At 46.9% G+C, this 24,642-nt stretch overlaps 1 protein-coding gene and 2 pseudogenes across 3 annotated transcripts in view; all 3 read right to left on the minus strand.

The window, feature by feature from the left end:
- LOC309621863 (uncharacterized protein) overlaps positions 1-24,642 on the minus strand; it is a 160,684-nt gene that overhangs the window by 122,451 nt on the left and 13,591 nt on the right. The window contains exon 3 of the mRNA XM_082409186.1: positions 13,254-13,391. Coding sequence (XP_082265312.1) covers positions 13,254-13,391 — 138 coding nt within the window. The remainder of the gene's footprint in view (positions 1-13,253; positions 13,392-24,642) is intronic.
- Positions 5,024-5,991, minus strand: LOC309621871 (heterogeneous nuclear ribonucleoprotein A3 pseudogene; annotated as a pseudogene). Its single transcript has 2 exons — positions 5,206-5,991; positions 5,024-5,148 (listed from the first exon to the last, which is right to left on the minus strand). The product of its transcript is annotated as a heterogeneous nuclear ribonucleoprotein A3 pseudogene (transcript).
- Positions 22,679-23,646, minus strand: LOC309621872 (heterogeneous nuclear ribonucleoprotein A3 pseudogene; annotated as a pseudogene). Its single transcript has 2 exons — positions 22,861-23,646; positions 22,679-22,803 (listed from the first exon to the last, which is right to left on the minus strand). The product of its transcript is annotated as a heterogeneous nuclear ribonucleoprotein A3 pseudogene (transcript).

Here is a 24,642-nt window from a genome sequence, read left to right on the forward strand (position 1 = left end):
GTTTAATCAGAAATGAAGGCAACACATGCCTCTTGTAACAAGTAAAACAATAGTCCGTGGTCAGTCTCTTTCTCTACCCGTCCCATTCCCTCCCTCTTGAGATAACCATGCAAACTCACTGCTCATACAAACAGGCATGCATTTAATACTTTCTGTTTACTGTATCAAAATGGGATCATACATACTACATATTACCCTGCAGCCTACCTTCTTCACCCATCATCCCTATATCATAGAGAGCTTAAAAAAAAAAAATTTTTTTTTAAGTGCCAAGCAGGATGGCAGGTATAGAAAATTTTCTGACTAGGGCAAATCTGACAAATGTTTACCGTGCTAATGTGCCATAGCTCAGCCAGGTGCATTCAGTGAGAGCACAATATGCAAGTAGCATTCTAAAGAGATCTGCAAAAAATGCAAGGTCTTCAGCAGCTCTTCGAGGATCCCATCCCCCTCTCTGCCTCCTCCATGGAACCATCCCATGGAGGTTGAACAGTTTAACTCCATTTGCCCCTCCTGCTGTTTGTGCTTTCGTTGTATACTTCTGTTCTACATCTCCACAAGACATTATTATTGTCACTTATTTACAAAATAACATATAAATATAAAGGTGTATGTACCTGGGTATATGTACATGTATATATTAGACACACACACACTTTAAGTGCTCTTTGTTCTTTCCTGCAGTTGTGTTCTTTTTTTTTGGGGGGGGGGCAAGTTTTTATATTGGTAAAGTTCTGTACTACTAGAAATATAAGATTTGAAAAGAAAAGTGAGACTTGAGGATCATCTGTGGAGCTTATCCTCATTCTCCTGCTGACGCATTATGTGTTTATAATTTGAGAACTGCAGATAAATACAAACTGGTCTTCTCCATACTTGCTCACTAAGGAATTCCTCATTTCTAGGAAACGTCTATTTCAAGGAAAGGAAACAAACAAAAACACCTAGTGCACTAGATGATTAAAAGGTACACATTTTATAGCCTGAGTTCGAGAAAAAAATTACCCAAGAAACGGCCTTTTTCCCTAGGAGCCAGCTTCTACTAGGGGAGTCTAGGGTTCTCTAGGCAAAGAAAAAAAACTTGCCAGTTTAAACAGAATAACAGAAACGTTCAGCCAATCAAATATACAGAACTCATCACTTGCAGTGAGGAATGAAAGGCCTGTATCAACAGAAAAAATAAATGGCACCGGCAACGTCTGCAACAGAAAACAAACAGGAAATCCTTTAAAAAGCCAAAATTGCAAAGACAGATGAACAGGGTATGAAATTACACGCCGGGCAATGCACCTGTTAAAGGAAAAGAGGCGCACACCAAGTCTGAAGTCTTAAGAATTCGGTGTTTAACACTACTTCTGCATGCTGCCCAGCAGAAAACTCGGGTCCTGGCTTAATCCACAACGCACACTTCATTTAAGGAGGTGAACTGCTTGGTCTGACTCAGTTTCTTATTCTGTAAAATGAATGCAACACAGCTGTCGTGAGTCCCCAAAGAATTCTGCACAAACGCTTTGTAACTCCAAAGTGCTGTGCAAATCAGAGCAGCCCTTCTCTCCTTCACATTCGTTGGACTTAGAATTTCAGAAGTTTAGCTGAAAATATAGACGACTCGGAAGCAAGGGACTGAGAGTGGCCCACACAGGTGGAAAGAAATGCAGAAACTGGAGCACCTCATACAAACCGCAAGAGACCACGTTCACGTGCACACGTTATCAGTGACAGAAAACGCCACCGGTAGCAACTGTAAACCACTGAGAGGACCAGCAACGACATGTGTCCAAATCCAGCCGGCAGCACAGCCTCGTCGGCGGCAATGCCTTAAACACAGCTCCCCGCACTCCGCGGCCTAACAAGATCCACTTTTTCCAAAAAGTTTAGCAACTTGCCAAGTACACTGGCGTAGTTCACCTTTTTTAAATGCTAAGCAAACATGCAGGGGAGTTGAGACAATCAAGGGAATGTTCAGCCTTCCTCAAAAATAAGATCCAGGAAATTCACGTTTTGCTTGAACAGTTTCATGTCTAAAACTGATCACAAACCTCTGTTTGATGTTGTTTTCTCGCTGCTGGCCAATGAGCCCGGGAAAGAGAACCAATTCTTTCAAACAGGGAGGGCTCTCTGCACTCTTCAGCTAAACCAGCGAGGCTTTACCACCGTCACGTTTAAAATAATGAGGAGGATGCCTCCATAGAGTTTACCGGGCTGCGCTAATCACGAGGGGCCTCGGGCGCCCAGGGCGGATCCCAGCGCCGGTGGCCGCGGGACCGGACCCCCTCCCCGGGACGCGGCCGCGGGACAGGACGCCCCCCAGAACCCCTGCCCGGGACGCAGCTGCGGGACAGGACGCCCCCCAGACCCCTGCCCGGGACGCAGCTGCGGGACAGGACGCCCCCCAGAACCCCTGCCCGGGACGCGGCCGCGGGACACGAAGCTCCCCCCTCCCCAGGAACCCCTCCCCAGAGCGCGGGCCTCGCCGCCGTCTCGCAGCACCCGCCGCGCTCACCGCGGGCCGGGAGCCCCCTCAGGCCGACTGGCCCCCGCCCGCCGCCCGGCCTCCCTCCGGCCCGCGCCGCCCGCCGCGCTCACCGCGTTTTTCTTCTGCACCATCTTGTCCATCTTCTTGGCAATGCGGACCACCTCGTCCTCCATGGCCCTGGCAGGCCTGCCCCGCGCCGGGCCGCGGGGGACGGGAAACGAGCGGAGCTGGCCGGGCGGCAGGTAAGCCCAGGCGTCGGCGAGGGCCCTCACCAGGCGTCACCGAGGCGCTTCTTCACTCACGACGACTGCGACGGCGGGGGCGGCGGCGGCGGCGGCGCTCCTCCCACGCAGGCAGCGCCAATCGAGCTCCCAGCTCGCGGCGGCGACGGCGGCGGCGCTCCTCCCCCGCAGGCAGCGCCAATCGAGCTCCCAGCTCGCGGCGGCGACGGCGGCGGCGCTCCTCCCCCGCAGGCAGCGCCAATCGAGCTCCCAGCTCGCGGCCGCGGCGGCGGCGGCGCTCCTCCCCCGCAAGCAGCGCCAATCCAGCTCGCGGCGGCGGCGGCGGCGGCGGCGCTCCTCCCCCGCAGGCAGTGCCAAGCGAGCTCCCAGCTCGCGGCGGCGGCGCTCCTCCCCCGCAGGCAGCGACAATCGAGCTCCCGGCTCGCGGCGGCGACGGCGGCGCTCCTCCCCCGCAGGGAGCGCCAGTCGAGCTCCCAGCTCGCGGCGGCGGCGGCGGCGCTCCTCCCCCGCAGGCAGCGCCAACCGAGCTCCCAGCTCGCGGCGGCGACGGCGGCGGCGCTCCTCCCACGCAGGCAGCGCCAATCGAGCTCCCAGCTCGCGGCGGCGGCGCTCCTCCCCCGCAGGCAGCGCCAATCGAGCTCCCAGCTCGTGGCGGCGGCAGCGGCGGCGGCGGCGGCGCTCCTCCCCCGCAGGGCAGCGCCAATCGAGCTCCCAGTTCGCGGCGGCGGCGGCGGCGCTCCTCCCCCGCAGGCAGCGCCAAACGAGCTCCCAGCTCGCGGCGGCGGCGGCGGCGGCGCTCCTCCCCCGCAGGCAGCGCCAATCCAGCTCGCGGCGGCGGCGGCGGCGGCGGCGCTCCTCCCCCGCAGGCAGTGCCAAGCGAGCTCCCAGCTCGCGGCGGCGGCGCTCCTCCCCCGCAGGCAGCGCCAAGCGAGCTCCCAGCTCGCGGCGGCGACGGCGGCGGCGCTCCTCCCCCACAGGCAGCGCCAATCGAGCTCCCAGCTCGCGGCGGCGGCGGCGGCGGCGCTCCTCCCCCGCAGGGAGCGCCAGTCGAGCTCGCGGCGGCGGCGGCGGCGGCGGCGGCGCTCCTCCCCCGCAGGCAGCGCCAATGGAGCTCCCAGCTCGCGGCGGCGGCGGCGGCGGCGCTCCTCCCCCGCAGGCAGCGCCAAACGAGCTCCCAGCTCGCGGCGGCGGCCGCGGCGGCGCTCCTCCCCCGCAGGCAGCGCCAATCAAGCTCGCGGCGGCGGCGGCGGCGGCGGCGCTCCTCCCCCGCAGGGAGCGCCAATCGAGCTCCCAGCTCGCGGCGGCGGCGGCGCTCCTCCCCCGCAGGCAGCGCCAATCGCGCTCCCAGCTCTGTTCTTTTGTTTTTTTTTTTTTGAATTCTGAGATTTTTCATTTGAAGTAAATCTTAAAGCTATTAAATTCACAAATATGCTAATTTAAATACCCAATTCTATTATCTAAAACACACATTGCAAACATACAAATATCTATTCTCTCCACATGTCAGAGCCCATTCATTTCATGGTTTGGAAATGGGGAGAATAGATCCCCTTAAACTGCAAGTCAGCAGGTGTTTCTTTACAGTTAACTTTAGCAAAATTCATACAAAATATTAATGAACAATGATCTTCTTTACTTGTTAACTCACAAGGAAACACCTTCAAAACTGCATTTTGTTAAAGTTTCTGTACTAAAATGTAGAAAAACTGAACTACACAAATATTGAAAAGTTTAAAATTCCTTAATTTTTTATTCCTGGTACCACTACCACAATTTACAGGGCAATATACCTGATGTAATGAAAAGAAAAAGACAAAGCTACAACAGATAAAAGACCTCAGGAATGTACATCTAATTGACCCTCCGTTGCATGAATCAATAGCTGCACTTTTTGCAAACTGTGGCTAGGACAGTCCTGAACAAGAAGGGTTTCCTGTTTAAGCTGCAGTAACTTTTCTGACTATGGATCATCGTTCCTTCTGCGGCAGGTTTTTACAGTTCCTCTAATGCATTTGGGACGACTGTCTCAAAGTAACCTGCAGCTTTCCTGACAACTCCTCGCTCTCTCTCCTGCTAAGAACTGTAGCCCTTTTCTTCTGAGTTTTGAGAACCTTCTGCTACCATATCCACCACTTCCACCACCAGATCCATAACCACCACCATAGGGACTTCCCGAGCTTCTTCCACCAAAACTGCCCCCCTTCATGGGTCCATAATTTGATTGCTGTTGTCCACTATAATTTCCAAAATCATTATAGCTCCCACCACCACCACCATAGTTACCTCCAAAATTTCCTCCTTCATTGTAAGCATCATATCCTCCACCACCGCCACCATATCCACCATCTTGGTTTCCATATCCTGGTCCACCACCACCATAGCCTCCTCTACTACTGTAACCAGGACCACCACCATCGTTACCACCGTCGCCTCCAAATCCGTTTTATCCACCATCACCTCCTCCATAACTACCTCTGCTGCCACCACCTCCACCACCATAGCCTCCTCTTCCACCAAAGTTTCCACCACGGCCAAAGTTACCTCCACCACCTCCAAAGTTTCCTCCACGACCCATAAAGTTGCCAGATCCACCTCCACGACCTCTCTGTGATCCAGCAGATTGCATTTCTTGTTTAGAAAGGGCCTTTTTCACTTACAATTATGCCCATTAATAGTGTGGTATTTCTGAACAACAATTTTATCAACTGTATCATGATCATCAAAAGTTACAAAAGCAAATCCTCTCTTTTTTCCACTCTGCCTGTCTTCCATAACTCCTATGGTTTCAATCTTGCCATACTTTTCAAAGTAGTCTCTCGAATTACATTCTTCTGTATCTTCTTTAATACCACCAACAAAAATTTTCTTCACTGTTAGACGGGCACCAGGCTTTACAGAATCCTCTCTAGAAACAGCTCTCTTTGGTTCCACTACACGCCCATCAACCTTGTGTGGTCGAGCACACATTGCTGCATCCACCTCTTCAACCCAAGAGTAAGTCACAAAACCAAAGCCCCTGGAACGGTTTGTCTGGGGGTCTCTCATCACCACACAATCTGTAAGTGTGCCCCATTTCTCAAAATGTTCTCTTAAGCTATCGTCTGTAGTTTCAAAGCTCAGACCACCAATAAACAGTTTTCTCAACTGTTCTGGTTCCTTTGGATCATGGCCCTCCTCCCCCCGGCGGCGGCGGCGGCCGGAGTCGGGCTGGGGGCGACCGGGCGGCGGTTTTACCTCCGTTTTGAGACCGGACTCGCCTCTTCCAACTCGAGTTCAATATGGGACCGAGAGCCCAGCTCTGTTCTATGTTGGGCCATTTTACTTCAGCCCAAAAAAATTTCTTCTAGTATTCCCTAAGGTCTGCTGGGGATCAGTTTTCTTATTTTTCATTTATCTGTATTTGATTTTTTAAAATTGATTCCAATTTTCTGTTGAGATTCTCCATATTTTAATCTATTAATCCCCATCTTTTACTCTCAATATAGTCATTTTAAAGTTCTGTGCTAACTCCAGAATCTGAATTCCCTCTAAATCAATTTTTCTTGGTTTTTTTTTTTTTTTTTTTTTTTGTCTTAAGTTTTAGTCACTTTTTCCTGCTTCAGGAATTTCATAATTTTTGATTGTGTGCTGGACGTGGTGAATAAAAAATTCATAGAGACTGAAGATGCTATTACTTTGCACCAGAGAAGATTTACCCTTTTCTCTGTTAATCAGAGTGGCTGATCATTTCAGTCATTTCAGGAATTTTACTAGGTCAGAACTGGGTTGGAGCTTTAGTTGTCTCATCCTACCTATGATTTTTCCTAATTTGTGGCCTCCCTGGATTTTTGCTGTGAGCCTGACAGGTCTTTGATTCTTCAATAAATACAGTCAGTTATTGACTTCAGTCTTTCAGATGTTTGAATTCAGCTCTTTAGGCTCTCAGTTCTCACAGCTTCAGAGTATGGCAAATGTAAGGAGAGACCAGCTATGTATTTGTTGCCGTTACACTTTCTCAGTGAAAATTTGTCTCATAAACACTGAAACATTGCAGATGACTTCACTTTTTCTGACTCAGCCCCCTTCTTGGGGATGGCACTTCTGGGTTTTTACTGTGAGTCTGGTAGGTCTCTAATTCCTCACTTTGGAAAGTTCTCTCCCTCAGGCATTAGGTATTTAGCTTCCTGCTTTATATAGGTTCAAAAACTGGCAAATGTCTTGAAGAGGAGACCTAATGATTGTCACAGGCCCCTTTATCTAGCGGGATTTGGTTTGTTAGTGCCATGACTGTGCAGGAAATTTCACTCTGCTTTCTTGGCTCAGTCCCCCATCATCCTATACCACCCTGACACTAAGGAAATGTCCTGTGGGGGAAATCGGCTTGACATTCTGCTAGATTTCACTCCATCATGCCAGCAAATGAGTTCATCAAAAGATATGGTGATTTCTCTTTTCCAGTGGAGTATGTCTCCCTACACCAAACCCCTGCTCCAAATCTCTAAATGTCCCTCTCTAGCATATTAGTTGATATTGTTTCTTGATTGCTTCCTTAGCTCGATGATCTTTTATTCAAGTTTGTTTGCTCGTTGCAGCAGGAGTGATGGCCTGTGCCTACCTAGTGCAGGCATATTATTATGGAGATATGGCTTTGGTCCCAGACACCACAATAAGGAGAATATCATAAGAAAGCAAGTCACACGAGTTGTTTGGTTTCCCAGTGCATGTAAAAGTTATGTTTATGCTATACTGTAGTCTATTAAGTGTGCAATAGCATTATGTCTAAAAAAAGTACATATCTTAATTTGAAAGTAGACTTTAAGAATGCTACCCATCATCTGAGCCTTCAGCAAGCTGTAATCTTTTTGCAATAGTAACATCAAAGATCACTGATCACAGATCATGTAACAAGTATAATAGTGAAAAAGTTTGAAATATTGTGAGACTTACCAAAACATGACATAGAGACACGAAGTGAGCAAATGCTGTTGGAAAAATGGCACCACCAGTAGAGCTGCTTGACACAGGGTTGCCACAAACCTTCAATTTGTAAAAAAAAAAAAAAAAAAAAAAAAAAAAAAAAAAAAGCATTATCTGCAAGGTACAATAAAGTGAAGTGCAATAAAGTGAGGTATGCCTATACATCCTGCCTCAAAGCAGAAATCCTATTTAGATCACCTTTAATTTCTCTCTATGATATATCAATAGTTTTCTATTCTAATAGGGTTCTTACATTTTTTATTACACTTATTATTAGGTATATGATGTTTTGATGATAATGTAGATGGCATATTTTTTAGTTTTTAATTTTATAACTTTTCAGACACAGAAAAATGTTAGTGGAATTTTTTAATGTTTGGTCTCTTATCTGGCAACTCTTCTAAAAACTAACTGATATTCTAATAAGTTATCTGTAGATGGTTTTGGATTTTCTGTATCCTTAATTATATCAACTATGGAAAGTGACAGTATGATTTCTTCCTTTCTTAGCCTTATATTTCTGATTTCTTTTTCCTGCCTTACTGCTAATGCCATTTAATACTTTTACTAATAGGTTGAATAGAAAAGGTAAGAGTTGGCATTCTTATTTTGTTCCTAATCTTACAGTGGACGTTCTCCACATTTCACTATAAATAGGATGGTGGCTCTAAAGTTTTTTGTAGTTTCCCTTTGCTATGAGTTTTTAATCATACATAATTATTGAATTTTATCAAATGCTTTATCTGACTATACTGATATGATCATATACATTTTCTCCTTTATTTTATGGATGTGGTGCATGACATTTATTGATATTTGAATGTTAACTCACCTTGCATTTCTGGAGTAAAACAACTTGGTAGGAATTCACACACACACACACACACACACACACACACACACACATTCACTCACTCACACACTCTACATTTGATTGTCTAACATTTTGTGTATGATTTTTGCTTCTGTATACATAAGGGAGATGGGCCTATTTTCTTTTCTCATAATTGTCCTTTTAATTAGTGAATAGTATATAGAGGGTAGAGATTTAAAAGACCTTTTAAAAGGTCTTCTTCTTCTGTGATATAATACAATACAGTATTACTCCATTTTTTAAAAATGACCTTTTTCATTTTCAAATAATTTCAAATCTGCAGAAAAGATACAAACAGAGTTCCCTTTACCTCTCTCCCAGTTTTTCCTATTGCTAACATCTTATACTACCATAGTATATTTTTCAAAATTAAAAAGCCAACATTTATACATTACTATTAACTAAACTTAAGACTTTTTTTGGATTTCACCAGTTTTCCTGTTAATGACCTTTTTCTGTTCTAGGACCCAATCCAGTATATCACATTCCACTTAGTTAGTTGTCATGTCTCCTTAGTCTTCTCTGGTCTATGACAGTTCCTCATTCCTTCCTTGTTTTTCATGATTTTGACAGTCTTGAGGAATATTTGTCTGATATTTTGTAGAATTGTTCTCAGTCTGGGTTTGGCTGATGTTTTTCTCATGATTCGACTGGAGTTATAGGTTTTGACAAAGAATACCGCAGAAGCGAAGTAACCGTCTCATCACATCATAACAGAGAGTATGTAGTGTCTCCGTGACATCACTGGTGATGTGAAACATCATCACTTGCATAACATGGTGTTTGCTTGGTTTCTCCACTGTAAAGTTACTTTTTCTCCCATTTTATACTGTCTCTGGAATTCAATCATTAAGGCCAGCCCAGGACTGGACTTAAGGGGAAGATTAAGCTTCACCTCCACCTCCTTGGGGAGGAGATGGATGCCGGGGGGGGGCGGGGGGGAGGTTACCTACATATGGAATTCTTCTGTTGGCAAGATTTGTCTTCTCCCTCCCTCCTATTATTTATTTATTTATACACTCATTTATTTACTCCATTATGTTTTAATATGGATTCTTTATAATCTATATACATAATTACAACCTTAAAAACCTCTGGTTCCCCCACTGACATATAAACTTTTTGAGGAAAGGCTCTGTTTCTTTTTTATTTTTGTACACTCTATGCGTTTAGCATAGTCCCCTAATTTATAGTGGACTTCCAGTAATTATTTTTTAATGGATATCTTTCCACTTCAACTGAAAAGTACCCTTTCCTTATATAATAGCATTCTAAATCCAAAATAAAAGTAGATTTTAAAATAAGTAAAAGTAAACTCATGCATGATCACCCTGTAATAAGTATGTAAAAAAGCACAGGGTACTGCAGAAATAACTTAACCATTTGAGTTGGATGTGTCTCCAAAAAATATTGAAGCCACATTTGGAAAGAAATTACAGTATTTGATAAGCCAAGGATATGACCTGCTGTGTGCTTTCTCTTTTTTGTTCAGATCACCAAAGGAGATTAAGACCCCGTTTTCTCCCTTCTCTGGAAAATTATCATCTGATGCAGTCACTCAGATAACAACAGAGAGTCCAGGAAAAACCATGTTTTCATCTGAGATTTTTGTTAATGCTGAAGATCGTGGACATGATATTCCAGACCTCAGTACACAGAAGTTGGGCAAAGTTCCTGTCAAGTTTGCTTCATCATCTTCAGTCCAACAGATTACTGTTCTTCATGGCACAGATGGTAAGAGAATTTTAGGTCACATTACCAACTTTTGTGTGTCATTAACTAAGAAATTTCTTGATTGGGTCTTTCTAGTTAGAAAACCTAATTTTAATTTTAAGCATTAGGTTGTACATGATTAAAACATCTTTTATTTACATAGCTATGAAGAGAATATAATTTATTATGTTTTTACTTCAATTTCTAGTGAAGTTAACAACCTATGTGAAACTCATGCTACTTGTGGCTGACGTATTTTCAACTCATAATACTTGTCATAAGAATGCAAGTAGTTCATGAAAACATAAAAACTATAGAGGTTCAATTTTAGGGAGGTAGATAACTATTTGGCATTGTTTCTTTTACTATTGTTTTGCATGATACAGTGAACAGATAGCAAACACAATACCAGTCTATTTCTTGCTCAAGAAACGTTGAGCAGGGACCCAGGTTGACTGTGACTCTGCTTTCTTTAAAACATGGAACCTTGGATTCATCATCATAGTCAACTGGAAGGGACGAAAAGCATGGAGGAGCACATGTTGGGAGGCTTTTATGGGCTAGGCCTAGGTGTGGCCCACATCACTTTCCACTGACTAGGAATAGTTTAGCTGTGCTTTCCAGGATGAAGAAGAAATGAGTTTTGGTGAACAGCTAGCAATTTCTACCATAAGGTCTACATTTAGAGTGTTCCTATGCTATCATGACAGTGATATTTTTATAGTGCTTATACTATATAACATTCAAAATTATAGCAAGTTATTTTCTTTTTCAGACCAGTAACTGGAAAGTTAAGTTCCCATTCTACCTCCAAATGAGGGTGGGAACTTTCAATTACTAATTTTAAAGTATTCAACAGTTTGTACAAATCTATTCAAAATATATTTTAAGTTTTCCTACTTGTGCAAAAAGTTTATCTGTCTGTAGGTATAAATGGAATATGCCTAAATGTATAAAGAAAATTGCTTAGTTCCACATGTAAATTGCACTGAATTTAATTTGAATAAATACATTTATATGTTGAAATGGTTATATTTCTTTTCTTTTTTTTTTTTTTACTTTTATTTATTTTATTTTTGGCTGTGTTGGGTCTTCATCGCTGCGTGCAGCCTTTCTCTAGTTGCGGCGAGCGGGGGCTACTCTTCGTTGCGGTGCACGGGCTTCTCATTGCGGTGGCTTCTCTTGTGGTGGAGCACGGGCTCTAGGCGCGTGGGCTTCGGTGCATGGGCTCAGTAGTTGTGGCTCGCGGGCTCTAGAGCGCAGGCTCAGTAGTTGTGGCACATGGGCTTAGTTGCTCCGCGGCATGGGGGATCTTCCCGGACCAGGGCTGGCACCCGTGTCCCCTGCATTGGCAGGCGGATTCTTAACCACTGCGCTATCAGGGAAACCCGAGATGGTTATATATCTTATACATTTTTATTGTGATATAAAATTATGCCCCCCAAATGTATAGTCTAATCAATATCACACAGAACACCTTTAATGTGTCAGTTACCTATTGCCACCGTGATACTGTATAAGAACCTCGAAAATCTCAGTGCTTCGTAACAACAGACATTTGCTTTCCTCACTCATGGGCTTATGAGTCAGTTGGAGTTTGGCATCAGGATGCAAAAACGGTTTGGGTCTGTTCCACATGCCTTGTACTGAAACCCAGGCTACTCTGGGTATGCTGTTTTCATGTTGGTGGCAGAGCACAGGAGAGGAAATCCAACTGTGAAAGTGTATTTTATACCTCTTCTGACATCAAATGGATCGGTCTACATAGAGCCCACAGTTCACGGTCTTACCTTTACATACAGGTACTTGGTAGAAAGGACTCCTTTAAAAGAGAAATATTATTTGGTTTAATAATAAAAGATTTTTAACTCTGTGGATTCAGAAGTAAAATTTTAAAAAATATTTTAAAAGTATACAGAATAGGGCTTCCCTGGTGGCGCAGTGGTTAAGAATCCACCTGCCAATGCAATGCGGGGGACACGGGTTCGAGCCCTGGTCTGCGAAGATCCCACATGCCGTGGAGCAACTAAGCCCATGTGCCACAACTACTGAGCCTGCATTCTAGAGCCCGTGAGCCGCAACTACCGAAGCCCACGCGCCTAGAGCGCATGCTCCGCAACAATAGACGCCACCGCGATGAGACGCCCGCACACCGCAACCAAGAGTAGCCCCCGCTAGCCGCCAACTAGAGAAAGCCCGTGCACAGCAATGAAGACCCAGTGCAGCCAAAAAAATAAACACATAGAATAAATAAGTTCAAACAATAAATAAATAAATAAACATAAATTTAAAAAAAAAAGAACACCTAATGCAGGTGGGAAGGTGAGAGGGCCACTGTAAAGGTCATCTATGCTACATGTACAAGAACCCCGAGAGCACACCAATAGGTACCACATTTTTCACTGCTGTAGCCGATCATTCCCCCTGTACTACCACACTGTAGCACTCCCTTCCCTCATCTACTGCTATAGTCTCTTTGGAAGGTGTTTCACAACTCTTGTTATGAGAGTGCCAGTTGAACTGTCCTCACTTCCTTCATTTATACCAGGATTGAAGACCTTGTAGTCCGAGATCCTGTCCAGAGAGCAAGCAGGCTAAGACTCTGTCTTTGTTGATGTATTTCATCAGAAAGGGCTCTACCCCCTCTCCTAGTTCATGGTGTGAAGCGTTCATAGCCTCTTGGGAAAGTGGGGAGAATTGAAAGGACTCTATATGAGAATGCTAGGCTTTGTAAAACATTTCAGTTTTTTAAAAATAAGACTCATTTTCTATTGGACTGACAACAGTCCTATGAAATACAAAGAAAGCCGAGAATCAGTGACAGGAAATGATCACCAGTAAGAATTACAACAGTCACCGCTTACCTCGTAGCTTACGGCACTGTCCATGGTCCTTAAGAAGAGTTAGTAGAAATGCCTTGCCCATCTTGCCCCGAACCCCTTAAAAGGTACACGACTGCTGTGTTGGTGTTTAGGGGGAGCATCTCACTTACCAGGGACTGACTTCTCCCTTGATCCCTCTGTAGTGATGGAGACTTCCCCGCTGATGAAAAATTCCCTGGGATTGCAACCTCCAAGCCAGACAGCTTTCCTATGGAAAGACAGAGAGCTTGTAAAGATGAAACACCAGTCTGCGGGAGAAAGGGAAGAAGAGAATGATGGAAATCGTTTCTGGGAAACTATTTTTACATTATGTTTTGTTTGTTCCTGGTAAATAAACTGAAATCTTCTTAACATTAAAACAAAATCTAAACCACTAAATTCAATAATACAGGAGTATAACTTTTGAAAAAAATTTCTTTGGCTGCGCAGCATGTGGGATCTTAGCTCCCCAACCAGGAATTGAACCCACGCCTGCTGCATTGGAAGCGCAGAGTCTTCACCACTGGACCACCAGGGAAGTCCCAGGAATATCACTTTTAAAGGAGAAGTTATAAACCCCTTGGTTATATGAACTGCAGATTTTTAGTAAGAAGTCAATATATTTTTTGTTAGGCACATTTTATGTTAGGCTGTCTCCCTGCACAGGATGCAGGCGCCTTGAGAATGGAAATCATATCCCTCTATAGTACGTCCCTCTTCTTTCTGCCTTGCAGTTTGCTGCTCCACTTGTTCAACCCCACCTAGTAATAACCTATACTTCCCTCGTTCCTGTTTTCCCATCTTGAAAACAGACAAAAGGCAACCAAACAACGCAAAGGTCTCAACAAATAAGGGATATCCAAAACCAGAGATGGCCAGAACTTCTGTATCCCTCATGAAACCTAGCCCGGTGTTCAATATGTAGGTATCATTAATACATGCGTGTTGACTGAAACAGTTTAAACTCAATTCTTCCACTTCCCAGTTTAGTTTTAGTCCTCATACAAAACGTGATAATCAACTTGCTTAATGCTAGGGATCACAGTGAAAAATAATATCTGAACTGACTTCTGTCAGATGAGTGAGAACTAAGGTTAATTCAGTGTATCTGAAGCATAGAAAGTGAGGGCACAAGTGGCACAAGATGGGGCTAGAGAAGCAGAGAGGATTCTAGACCACGCAGAGTCTTAAAGGCCAACAAACACTGTGTTTTCTATTCTCAAAACAATGTTTGTGAGCGATGTTTATGAGCAATGTTCCAACTTGCCTTGAAGGTTTTTTGTGTGAAGAATGGATTGGAAGGAAACAAGATATATGGACACTAGTTAGGACCTAATCGCAACACACAGGCAAGTTCAGTATTAGGGTGTTGAGGGAGAGCTGACAGATTCCAAAGAAATTCAGGAGATGAACTGAAGCGGGCTTAATGGGGTAGGAGATGGAGGAAAGGAAGGTCTTAGGGAATTAAAGGGTTTACTGCACACATGAGCAAAGTCTCAAAATTAATCATTTGAACGTACAGAGGTAGATCTCTCAAATGACTCCGGTTAGGAAGCAACGGTACGCCCTTTAGAATTCCTACAGACAACACAAATCAACTGTTTCGATGGAAAATTCGGCGGGACCGGTGCGTTTTTTCACTCCAACTTAGCTCCAGTTCCTATTACTCACATCTTCTGTGCCAAAACAACACAGCTGGAGGAACTGAAGGGGATTCCGTTTTGGTAATTAAGGAGTGTCCCCAACACTGACAGTCCCATCTTAAAAAGCACTCCCTCTGCATTTTACCCGAGGAGCAATGGCCAGAGCCTCCCTTTGAAAACGATGGGCAGAAATGAGAACATCACACACTGTCCCTTTCAGCTACTGTGAACTGAGCCGCGAGACGACCAATACCCCCTGGCACAGCGCGGACGGGCCAGCGCGCGGGGGCAACAGGGACAGGAGACAGCACAAGAGACGAAGCCCAGGCCCAGGGGCCAAGGCCTATTACCTTTCCGGCATGTGCAAAACATAAAACAGAAGCAATATTGTAACAAATTCATTAAAGACTTAAGAAAAAAACAAAAATCAGATGCTAAAGTGCCTACTCTAACCACTATACTATATTGCTTCTATAAAACAAGCACTAAACCTCAGATACAGAAAAAAACCCTTTTCGTGTCCTCACACCTAGGTCAAAATTACAAAGCGTTAATTCAGGAGACAGAAAGGGAAGGAATAAATCTGAATGAATCTGAGTCAGAACACAGTGCTATATAACCTTAGGCAAATTCCACAATACCCATGCCTCAACATGGCAAATTCCACAATACCCATGCCTCAACCTCCCTATCTATAAAGGAGTTAACCACACCAGCGCTAACCATTACTTGCCTCCTGGTAGCTTGTGAGTGTTAATTAATATTTGTAATAAATACACAGATCATCAGTTGAAAGAAACAAGGAAAACTACAGCGTTATTATTATTGCCTTGTTGCTAGAGCTAAACACCACAAATCAACATAAATAACTTATGTACACCAAGAATGTAGGGTTTGAATATGTACTTTGAAAGGCCATCATATAATTAGTTGTTTCACCTCTAATTGCTTTTCCTTTTTTTTTTTTTTGAATTTAAAAAAGCAATACAGGGACTTCCCTGGTGGTTCAGTGGTAAAGAATCCGTCCTGCAATGCAGGGGACGCGGGTTCGATTCCCGGTCGGGGAACTAAGATCCCACATGCCGCGGGGCAACTAAGCCCTCGCACCAAACTACTGAGCTCGCACACCTCAATGAGGTAGCCCACGTGCAGCAAACTACAGAGCCCACGCGCTCTGGAGCCTGCACGCCACAACTACAGAGCCCACGTGCCACAACTAGAGAGAGAAAACCCGCACGCCACAACTAGAGAGAAGCTCTCATGCTGCAACGAAGAGCCCGTGCGCCGCAACGACAATAAAGATCCCACATGCCTTAACGAAGGTCCCGCGTGCCGCAACTAAGACCCAATACAGCCAATCAACCAATCAATCAATCAAGTGGGGCGGGGGGAGCAATACAGGAATTTCCCTGGCAGTCCAGTGGTTAAGACTCCAAGCTCCCAATGCAGGGGGCACGGGCTCGATCCCTGATTGGGGAACCAAGATCCCACATGTGGCACAGCGTAGCCGAAAAAAAAACAAAAAAAGCAACACATACCCTACGGCATTTATCCCAGAGAACGCATGTTCGCACAAAAAAAGGTACACAAATGTCCACAGCATCTCTATCAGTAATAGTCAGGAAATGGGAAAAAAAACTCAGATGTTCTTCAATGGGCAAGTGATTAAACAAACTGAAGTACAGCCAAACCATGGAATACTACTCAGCAATTAAAAAGAAAGCGGCACTGGGACCTCTCTGGTGTTCCAGCGGTTAAGACTCTGCACTCTCAATGCAGGGGGCCCAGGTTCCATCCCTGGTCAGGGAACTAGATCCCGCATGCTGCAACTAAAGACCCGCACAGCCAAATAAATAAATAAATAAATATTTTTTTTAAAAAAGAGGAGCACTGTTGATTCATGCAATTTGGATGACTCTCCAGGGAATTACACTGATTGAAAAAGGCCAATCCAAAAGGTTGCATACTGGGAATTCCCTGGCGGTCCAGTGTTTAGCACTCAGCACTTTCACTACCTGGGCTGGGTTCAATCCTTGGTCGGGGAACTAAGATCGCACAACCGGCAGCGCAGCCAAAAAAAAATTTTTTTTACTTAAAAAAAAAAAAAGGTTACACACTATATGATTTTATTCACATAACATTCTTTTTTTTTTAATTAATTAGTTAATTTATTTTATTTTTGGCTGCGTTGGGTCTTCGTTGCTGCGTGTGGGCTTTCTCTAGTTGCGGCGAGCGGGGGCTACTCTTTGTTGCAGTGTGCGGGCTTCTCGCTGCGGTGGCTTCTCTTGTTGCAGAGCACGGGCTCTAGGCACGCGGGCTTCAGTAGTTGTGGCACGTGGGCTCAGTAGTTGTGGCTCCCGGGCTCTAAAGCGCAGGCTCAGTCGTTGTGGCGCATGGGCTTAGTTGCTCCGCGGCATGTGGGATCTTCCCGGACAAGGGATCAAACCCATGTCCCCTGCAATGGCAGGCAGATTCTTAACCGCTGCGCCACCAGGGAAGTCCCACATAACATTCTTGAAATGACAGGTTGCCAGGGACAGATAGGGCCGGGGGAGTGGGAGACGGGCCATCTTCCCCAGGGGGTATTTTCCCTTGATCATCTGCACAAAAACTTTATTGCAACTTTATCCACTGCACTATCAGATCATTATGATTTGGTGGGGAGTGGGGGAGCAGCAGTGGCTATAAAATGGCATCAGGAGAGATCCTGTGGGATGGAAATGTTCTCTATCTTGACTGTGTCAATGGCAATACCCAGGTTGTGACAGTATACTATGATTCTGTAAGATGTTACCATTGGGGAAAACTGGGTAAAGGACACACAGGAGCTATCGCACTATTATTTCTTACAACTGCATGTAAACCTACAATAATCTGGACACAAAAAGTTTAATCAGAAATGAAGGCAACACATGCCTCTTGTAACAAGTAAAACAATAGTCCGTGGTCAGTCTCTTTCTCTACCCGTCCCATTCCCTCCCTCTTGAGATAACCATGCAAACTCACTGCTCATACAAACAGGCATGCATTTAATACTTTCTGTTTACTGTATCAAAATGGGATCATACATACTACATATTACCCTGCAGCCTACCTTCTTCACCCATCATCCCTATATCATAGAGAGCTTAAAAAAAAAAAATTTTTTTTTAAGTGCCAAGCAGGATGGCAGGTATAGAAAATTTTCTGACTAGGGCAAATCTGACAAATGTTTACCGTGCTAATGTGCCATAGCTCAGCCAGGTGCATTCAGTGAGAGCACAATATGCAAGTAGCATTCTAAAGAGATCTGCAAAAAATGCAAGGTCTTCAGCAGCTCTTCGAGGATCCCATCCCCCTCTCTGCCTCCTCCATGGAACCATCCCATGGAGGTTGAACAGTTTAACTCCATTTGCCCCTCCTGCTGTTTGTGCTTTCGTTGTATACTTCTGTTCTACATCTCCACAAGACATTATTATTGTCACTTATTTACAAAATAACATATAAATATAAAGGTGTATGTACCTGGGTATATGTACATGTATATATTAGACACACACACACTTTAAGTGCTCTTTGTTCTTTCCTGCAGTTGTGTTCTTTTTTTTTGGGGGGGGGGCAAGTTTTTATATTGGTAAAGTTCTGTACTACTAGAAATATAAGATTTGAAAAGAAAAGTGAGACTTGAGGATCATCTGTGGAGCTTATCCTCATTCTCCTGCTGACGCATTATGTGTTTATAATTTGAGAACTGCAGATAAATACAAACTGGTCTTCTCCATACTTGCTCACTAAGGAATTCCTCATTTCTAGGAAACGTCTATTTCAAGGAAAGGAAACAAACAAAAACACCTAGTGCACTAGATGATTAAAAGGTACACATTTTATAGCCTGAGTTCGAGAAAAAAATTACCCAAGAAACGGCCTTTTTCCCTAGGAGCCAGCTTCTACTAGGGGAGTCTAGGGTTCTCTAGGCAAAGAAAAAAAACTTGCCAGTTTAAACAGAATAACAGAAACGTTCAGCCAATCAAATATACAGAACTCATCACTTGCAGTGAGGAATGAAAGGCCTGTATCAACAGAAAAAATAAATGGCACCGGCAACGTCTGCAACAGAAAACAAACAGGAAATCCTTTAAAAAGCCAAAATTGCAAAGACAGATGAACAGGGTATGAAATTACACGCCGGGCAATGCACCTGTTAAAGGAAAAGAGGCGCACACCAAGTCTGAAGTCTTAAGAATTCGGTGTTTAACACTACTTCTGCATGCTGCCCAGCAGAAAACTCGGGTCCTGGCTTAATCCACAACGCACACTTCATTTAAGGAGGTGAACTGCTTGGTCTGACTCAGTTTCTTATTCTGTAAAATGAATGCAACACAGCTGTCGTGAGTCCCCAAAGAATTCTGCACAAACGCTTTGTAACTCCAAAGTGCTGTGCAAATCAGAGCAGCCCTTCTCTCCTTCACATTCGTTGGACTTAGAATTTCAGAAGTTTAGCTGAAAATATAGACGACTCGGAAGCAAGGGACTGAGAGTGGCCCACACAGGTGGAAAGAAATGCAGAAACTGGAGCACCTCATACAAACCGCAAGAGACCACGTTCACGTGCACACGTTATCAGTGACAGAAAACGCCACCGGTAGCAACTGTAAACCACTGAGAGGACCAGCAACGACATGTGTCCAAATCCAGCCGGCAGCACAGCCTCGTCGGCGGCAATGCCTTAAACACAGCTCCCCGCACTCCGCGGCCTAACAAGATCCACTTTTTCCAAAAAGTTTAGCAACTTGCCAAGTACACTGGCGTAGTTCACCTTTTTTAAATGCTAAGCAAACATGCAGGGGAGTTGAGACAATCAAGGGAATGTTCAGCCTTCCTCAAAAATAAGATCCAGGAAATTCACGTTTTGCTTGAACAGTTTCATGTCTAAAACTGATCACAAACCTCTGTTTGATGTTGTTTTCTCGCTGCTGGCCAATGAGCCCGGGAAAGAGAACCAATTCTTTCAAACAGGGAGGGCTCTCTGCACTCTTCAGCTAAACCAGCGAGGCTTTACCACCGTCACGTTTAAAATAATGAGGAGGATGCCTCCATAGAGTTTACCGGGCTGCGCTAATCACGAGGGGCCTCGGGCGCCCAGGGCGGATCCCAGCGCCGGTGGCCGCGGGACCGGACCCCCTCCCCGGGACGCGGCCGCGGGACAGGACGCCCCCCAGAACCCCTGCCCGGGACGCAGCTGCGGGACAGGACGCCCCCCAGACCCCTGCCCGGGACGCAGCTGCGGGACAGGACGCCCCCCAGAACCCCTGCCCGGGACGCGGCCGCGGGACACGAAGCTCCCCCCTCCCCAGGAACCCCTCCCCAGAGCGCGGGCCTCGCCGCCGTCTCGCAGCACCCGCCGCGCTCACCGCGGGCCGGGAGCCCCCTCAGGCCGACTGGCCCCCGCCCGCCGCCCGGCCTCCCTCCGGCCCGCGCCGCCCGCCGCGCTCACCGCGTTTTTCTTCTGCACCATCTTGTCCATCTTCTTGGCAATGCGGACCACCTCGTCCTCCATGGCCCTGGCAGGCCTGCCCCGCGCCGGGCCGCGGGGGACGGGAAACGAGCGGAGCTGGCCGGGCGGCAGGTAAGCCCAGGCGTCGGCGAGGGCCCTCACCAGGCGTCACCGAGGCGCTTCTTCACTCACGACGACTGCGACGGCGGGGGCGGCGGCGGCGGCGGCGCTCCTCCCACGCAGGCAGCGCCAATCGAGCTCCCAGCTCGCGGCGGCGACGGCGGCGGCGCTCCTCCCCCGCAGGCAGCGCCAATCGAGCTCCCAGCTCGCGGCGGCGACGGCGGCGGCGCTCCTCCCCCGCAGGCAGCGCCAATCGAGCTCCCAGCTCGCGGCCGCGGCGGCGGCGGCGCTCCTCCCCCGCAAGCAGCGCCAATCCAGCTCGCGGCGGCGGCGGCGGCGGCGGCGCTCCTCCCCCGCAGGCAGTGCCAAGCGAGCTCCCAGCTCGCGGCGGCGGCGCTCCTCCCCCGCAGGCAGCGACAATCGAGCTCCCGGCTCGCGGCGGCGACGGCGGCGCTCCTCCCCCGCAGGGAGCGCCAGTCGAGCTCCCAGCTCGCGGCGGCGGCGGCGGCGCTCCTCCCCCGCAGGCAGCGCCAACCGAGCTCCCAGCTCGCGGCGGCGACGGCGGCGGCGCTCCTCCCACGCAGGCAGCGCCAATCGAGCTCCCAGCTCGCGGCGGCGGCGCTCCTCCCCCGCAGGCAGCGCCAATCGAGCTCCCAGCTCGTGGCGGCGGCAGCGGCGGCGGCGGCGGCGCTCCTCCCCCGCAGGGCAGCGCCAATCGAGCTCCCAGTTCGCGGCGGCGGCGGCGGCGCTCCTCCCCCGCAGGCAGCGCCAAACGAGCTCCCAGCTCGCGGCGGCGGCGGCGGCGGCGCTCCTCCCCCGCAGGCAGCGCCAATCCAGCTCGCGGCGGCGGCGGCGGCGGCGGCGCTCCTCCCCCGCAGGCAGTGCCAAGCGAGCTCCCAGCTCGCGGCGGCGGCGCTCCTCCCCCGCAGGCAGCGCCAAGCGAGCTCCCAGCTCGCGGCGGCGACGGCGGCGGCGCTCCTCCCCCACAGGCAGCGCCAATCGAGCTCCCAGCTCGCGGCGGCGGCGGCGGCGGCGCTCCTCCCCCGCAGGGAGCGCCAGTCGAGCTCGCGGCGGCGGCGGCGGCGGCGGCGGCGCTCCTCCCCCGCAGGCAGCGCCAATGGAGCTCCCAGCTCGCGGCGGCGGCGGCGGCGGCGCTCCTCCCCCGCAGGCAGCGCCAAACGAGCTCCCAGCTCGCGGCGGCGGCCGCGGCGGCGCTCCTCCCCCGCAGGCAGCGCCAATCAAGCTCGCGGCGGCGGCGGCGGCGGCGGCGGCGCTCCTCCCCCGCAGGGAGCGCCAATCGAGCTCCCAGCTCGCGGCGGCGGCGGCGCTCCTCCCCCGCAGGCAGCGCCAATCGCGCTCCCAGCTCTGTTCTTTTGTTTTTTTTTTTTTGAATTCTGAGATTTTTCATTTGAAGTAAATCTTAAAGCTATTAAATTCACAAATATGCTAATTTAAATACCCAATTCTATTATCTAAAACACACATTGCAAACATACAAATATCTATTCTCTCCACATGTCAGAGCCCATTCATTTCATGGTTTGGAAATGGGGAGAATAGATCCCCTTAAACTGCAAGTCAGCAGGTGTTTCTTTACAGTTAACTTTAGCAAAATTCATACAAAATATTAATGAACAATGATCTTCTTTACTTGTTAACTCACAAGGAAACACCTTCAAAACTGCATTTTGTTAAAGTTTCTGTACTAAAATGTAGAAAAACTGAACTACACAAATATTGAAAAGTTTAAAATTCCTTAATTTTTTATTCCTGGTACCACTACCACAATTTACAGGGCAATATACCTGATGTAATGAAAAGAAAAAGACAAAGCTACAACAGATAAAAGACCTCAGGAATGTACATCTAATTGACCCTCCGTTGCATGAATCAATAGCTGCACTTTTTGCAAACTGTGGCTAGGACAGTCCTGAACAAGAAGGGTTTCCTGTTTAAGCTGCAGTAACTTTTCTGACTATGGATCATCGTTCCTTCTGCGGCAGGTTTTTACAGTTCCTCTAATGCATTTGGGACGACTGTCTCAAAGTAACCTGCAGCTTTCCTGACAACTCCTCGCTCTCTCTCCTGCTAAGAACTGTAGCCCTTTTCTTCTGAGTTTTGAGAACCTTCTGCTACCATATCCACCACTTCCACCACCAGATCCATAACCACCACCATAGGGACTTCCCGAGCTTCTTCCACCAAAACTGCCCCCCTTCATGGGTCCATAATTTGATTGCTGTTGTCCACTATAATTTCCAAAATCATTATAGCTCCCACCACCACCACCATAGTTACCTCCAAAATTTCCTCCTTCATTGTAAGCATCATATCCTCCACCACCGCCACCATATCCACCATCTTGGTTTCCATATCCTGGTCCACCACCACCATAGCCTCCTCTACTACTGTAACCAGGACCACCACCATCGTTACCACCGTCGCCTCCAAATCCGTTTTATCCACCATCACCTCCTCCATAACTACCTCTGCTGCCACCACCTCCACCACCATAGCCTCCTCTTCCACCAAAGTTTCCACCACGGCCAAAGTTACCTCCACCACCTCCAAAGTTTCCTCCACGACCCATAAAGTTGCCAGATCCACCTCCACGACCTCTCTGTGATCCAGCAGATTGCATTTCTTGTTTAGAAAGGGCCTTTTTCACTTACAATTATGCCCATTAATAGTGTGGTATTTCTGAACAACAATTTTATCAACTCTATCATGATCATCAAAAGTTACAAAAGCAAATCCTCTCTTTTTTCCACTCTGCCTGTCTTCCATAACTCCTATGGTTTCAATCTTGCCATACTTTTCAAAGTAGTCTCTCGAATTACATTCTTCTGTATCTTCTTTAATACCACCAACAAAAATTTTCTTCACTGTTAGACGGGCACCAGGCTTTACAGAATCCTCTCTAGAAACAGCTCTCTTTGGTTCCACTACACGCCCATCAACCTTGTGTGGTCGAGCACACATTGCTGCATCCACCTCTTCAACCCAAGAGTAAGTCACAAAACCAAAGCCCCTGGAACGGTTTGTCTGGGGGTCTCTCATCACCACACAATCTGTAAGTGTGCCCCATTTCTCAAAATGTTCTCTTAAGCTATCGTCTGTAGTTTCAAAGCTCAGACCACCAATAAACAGTTTTCTCAACTGTTCTGGTTCCTTTGGATCATGGCCCTCCTCCCCCCGGCGGCGGCGGCGGCCGGAGTCGGGCTGGGGGCGACCGGGCGGCGGTTTTACCTCCGTTTTGAGACCGGACTCGCCTCTTCCAACTCGAGTTCAATATGGGACCGAGAGCCCAGCTCTGTTCTATGTTGGGCCATTTTACTTCAGCCCAAAAAAATTTCTTCTAGTATTCCCTAAGGTCTGCTGGGGATCAGTTTTCTTATTTTTCATTTATCTGTATTTGATTTTTTAAAATTGATTCCAATTTTCTGTTGAGATTCTCCATATTTTAATCTATTAATCCCCATCTTTTACTCTCAATATAGTCATTTTAAAGTTCTGTGCTAACTCCAGAATCTGAATTCCCTCTAAATCAATTTTTCTTGGTTTTTTTTTTTTTTTTTTTTTTTTGTCTTAAGTTTTAGTCACTTTTTCCTGCTTCAGGAATTTCATAATTTTTGATTGTGTGCTGGACGTGGTGAATAAAAAATTCATAGAGACTGAAGATGCTATTACTTTGCACCAGAGAAGATTTACCCTTTTCTCTGTTAATCAGAGTGGCTGATCATTTCAGTCATTTCAGGAATTTTACTAGGTCAGAACTGGGTTGGAGCTTTAGTTGTCTCATCCTACCTATGATTTTTCCTAATTTGTGGCCTCCCTGGATTTTTGCTGTGAGCCTGACAGGTCTTTGATTCTTCAATAAATACAGTCAGTTATTGACTTCAGTCTTTCAGATGTTTGAATTCAGCTCTTTAGGCTCTCAGTTCTCACAGCTTCAGAGTATGGCAAATGTAAGGAGAGACCAGCTATGTATTTGTTGCCGTTACACTTTCTCAGTGAAAATTTGTCTCATAAACACTGAAACATTGCAGATGACTTCACTTTTTCTGACTCAGCCCCCTTCTTGGGGATGGCACTTCTGGGTTTTTACTGTGAGTCTGGTAGGTCTCTAATTCCTCACTTTGGAAAGTTCTCTCCCTCAGGCATTAGGTATTTAGCTTCCTGCTTTATATAGGTTCAAAAACTGGCAAATGTCTTGAAGAGGAGACCTAATGATTGTCACAGGCCCCTTTATCTAGCGGGATTTGGTTTGTTAGTGCCATGACT

The sequence above is a fragment of the Balaenoptera borealis genome (assembly GCF_965194805.1).
Source record: "Balaenoptera borealis genome assembly, contig: HAP1_SCAFFOLD_1115, whole genome shotgun sequence".
Classification (NCBI taxonomy): domain Eukaryota; kingdom Metazoa; phylum Chordata; class Mammalia; order Artiodactyla; family Balaenopteridae; genus Balaenoptera; species Balaenoptera borealis.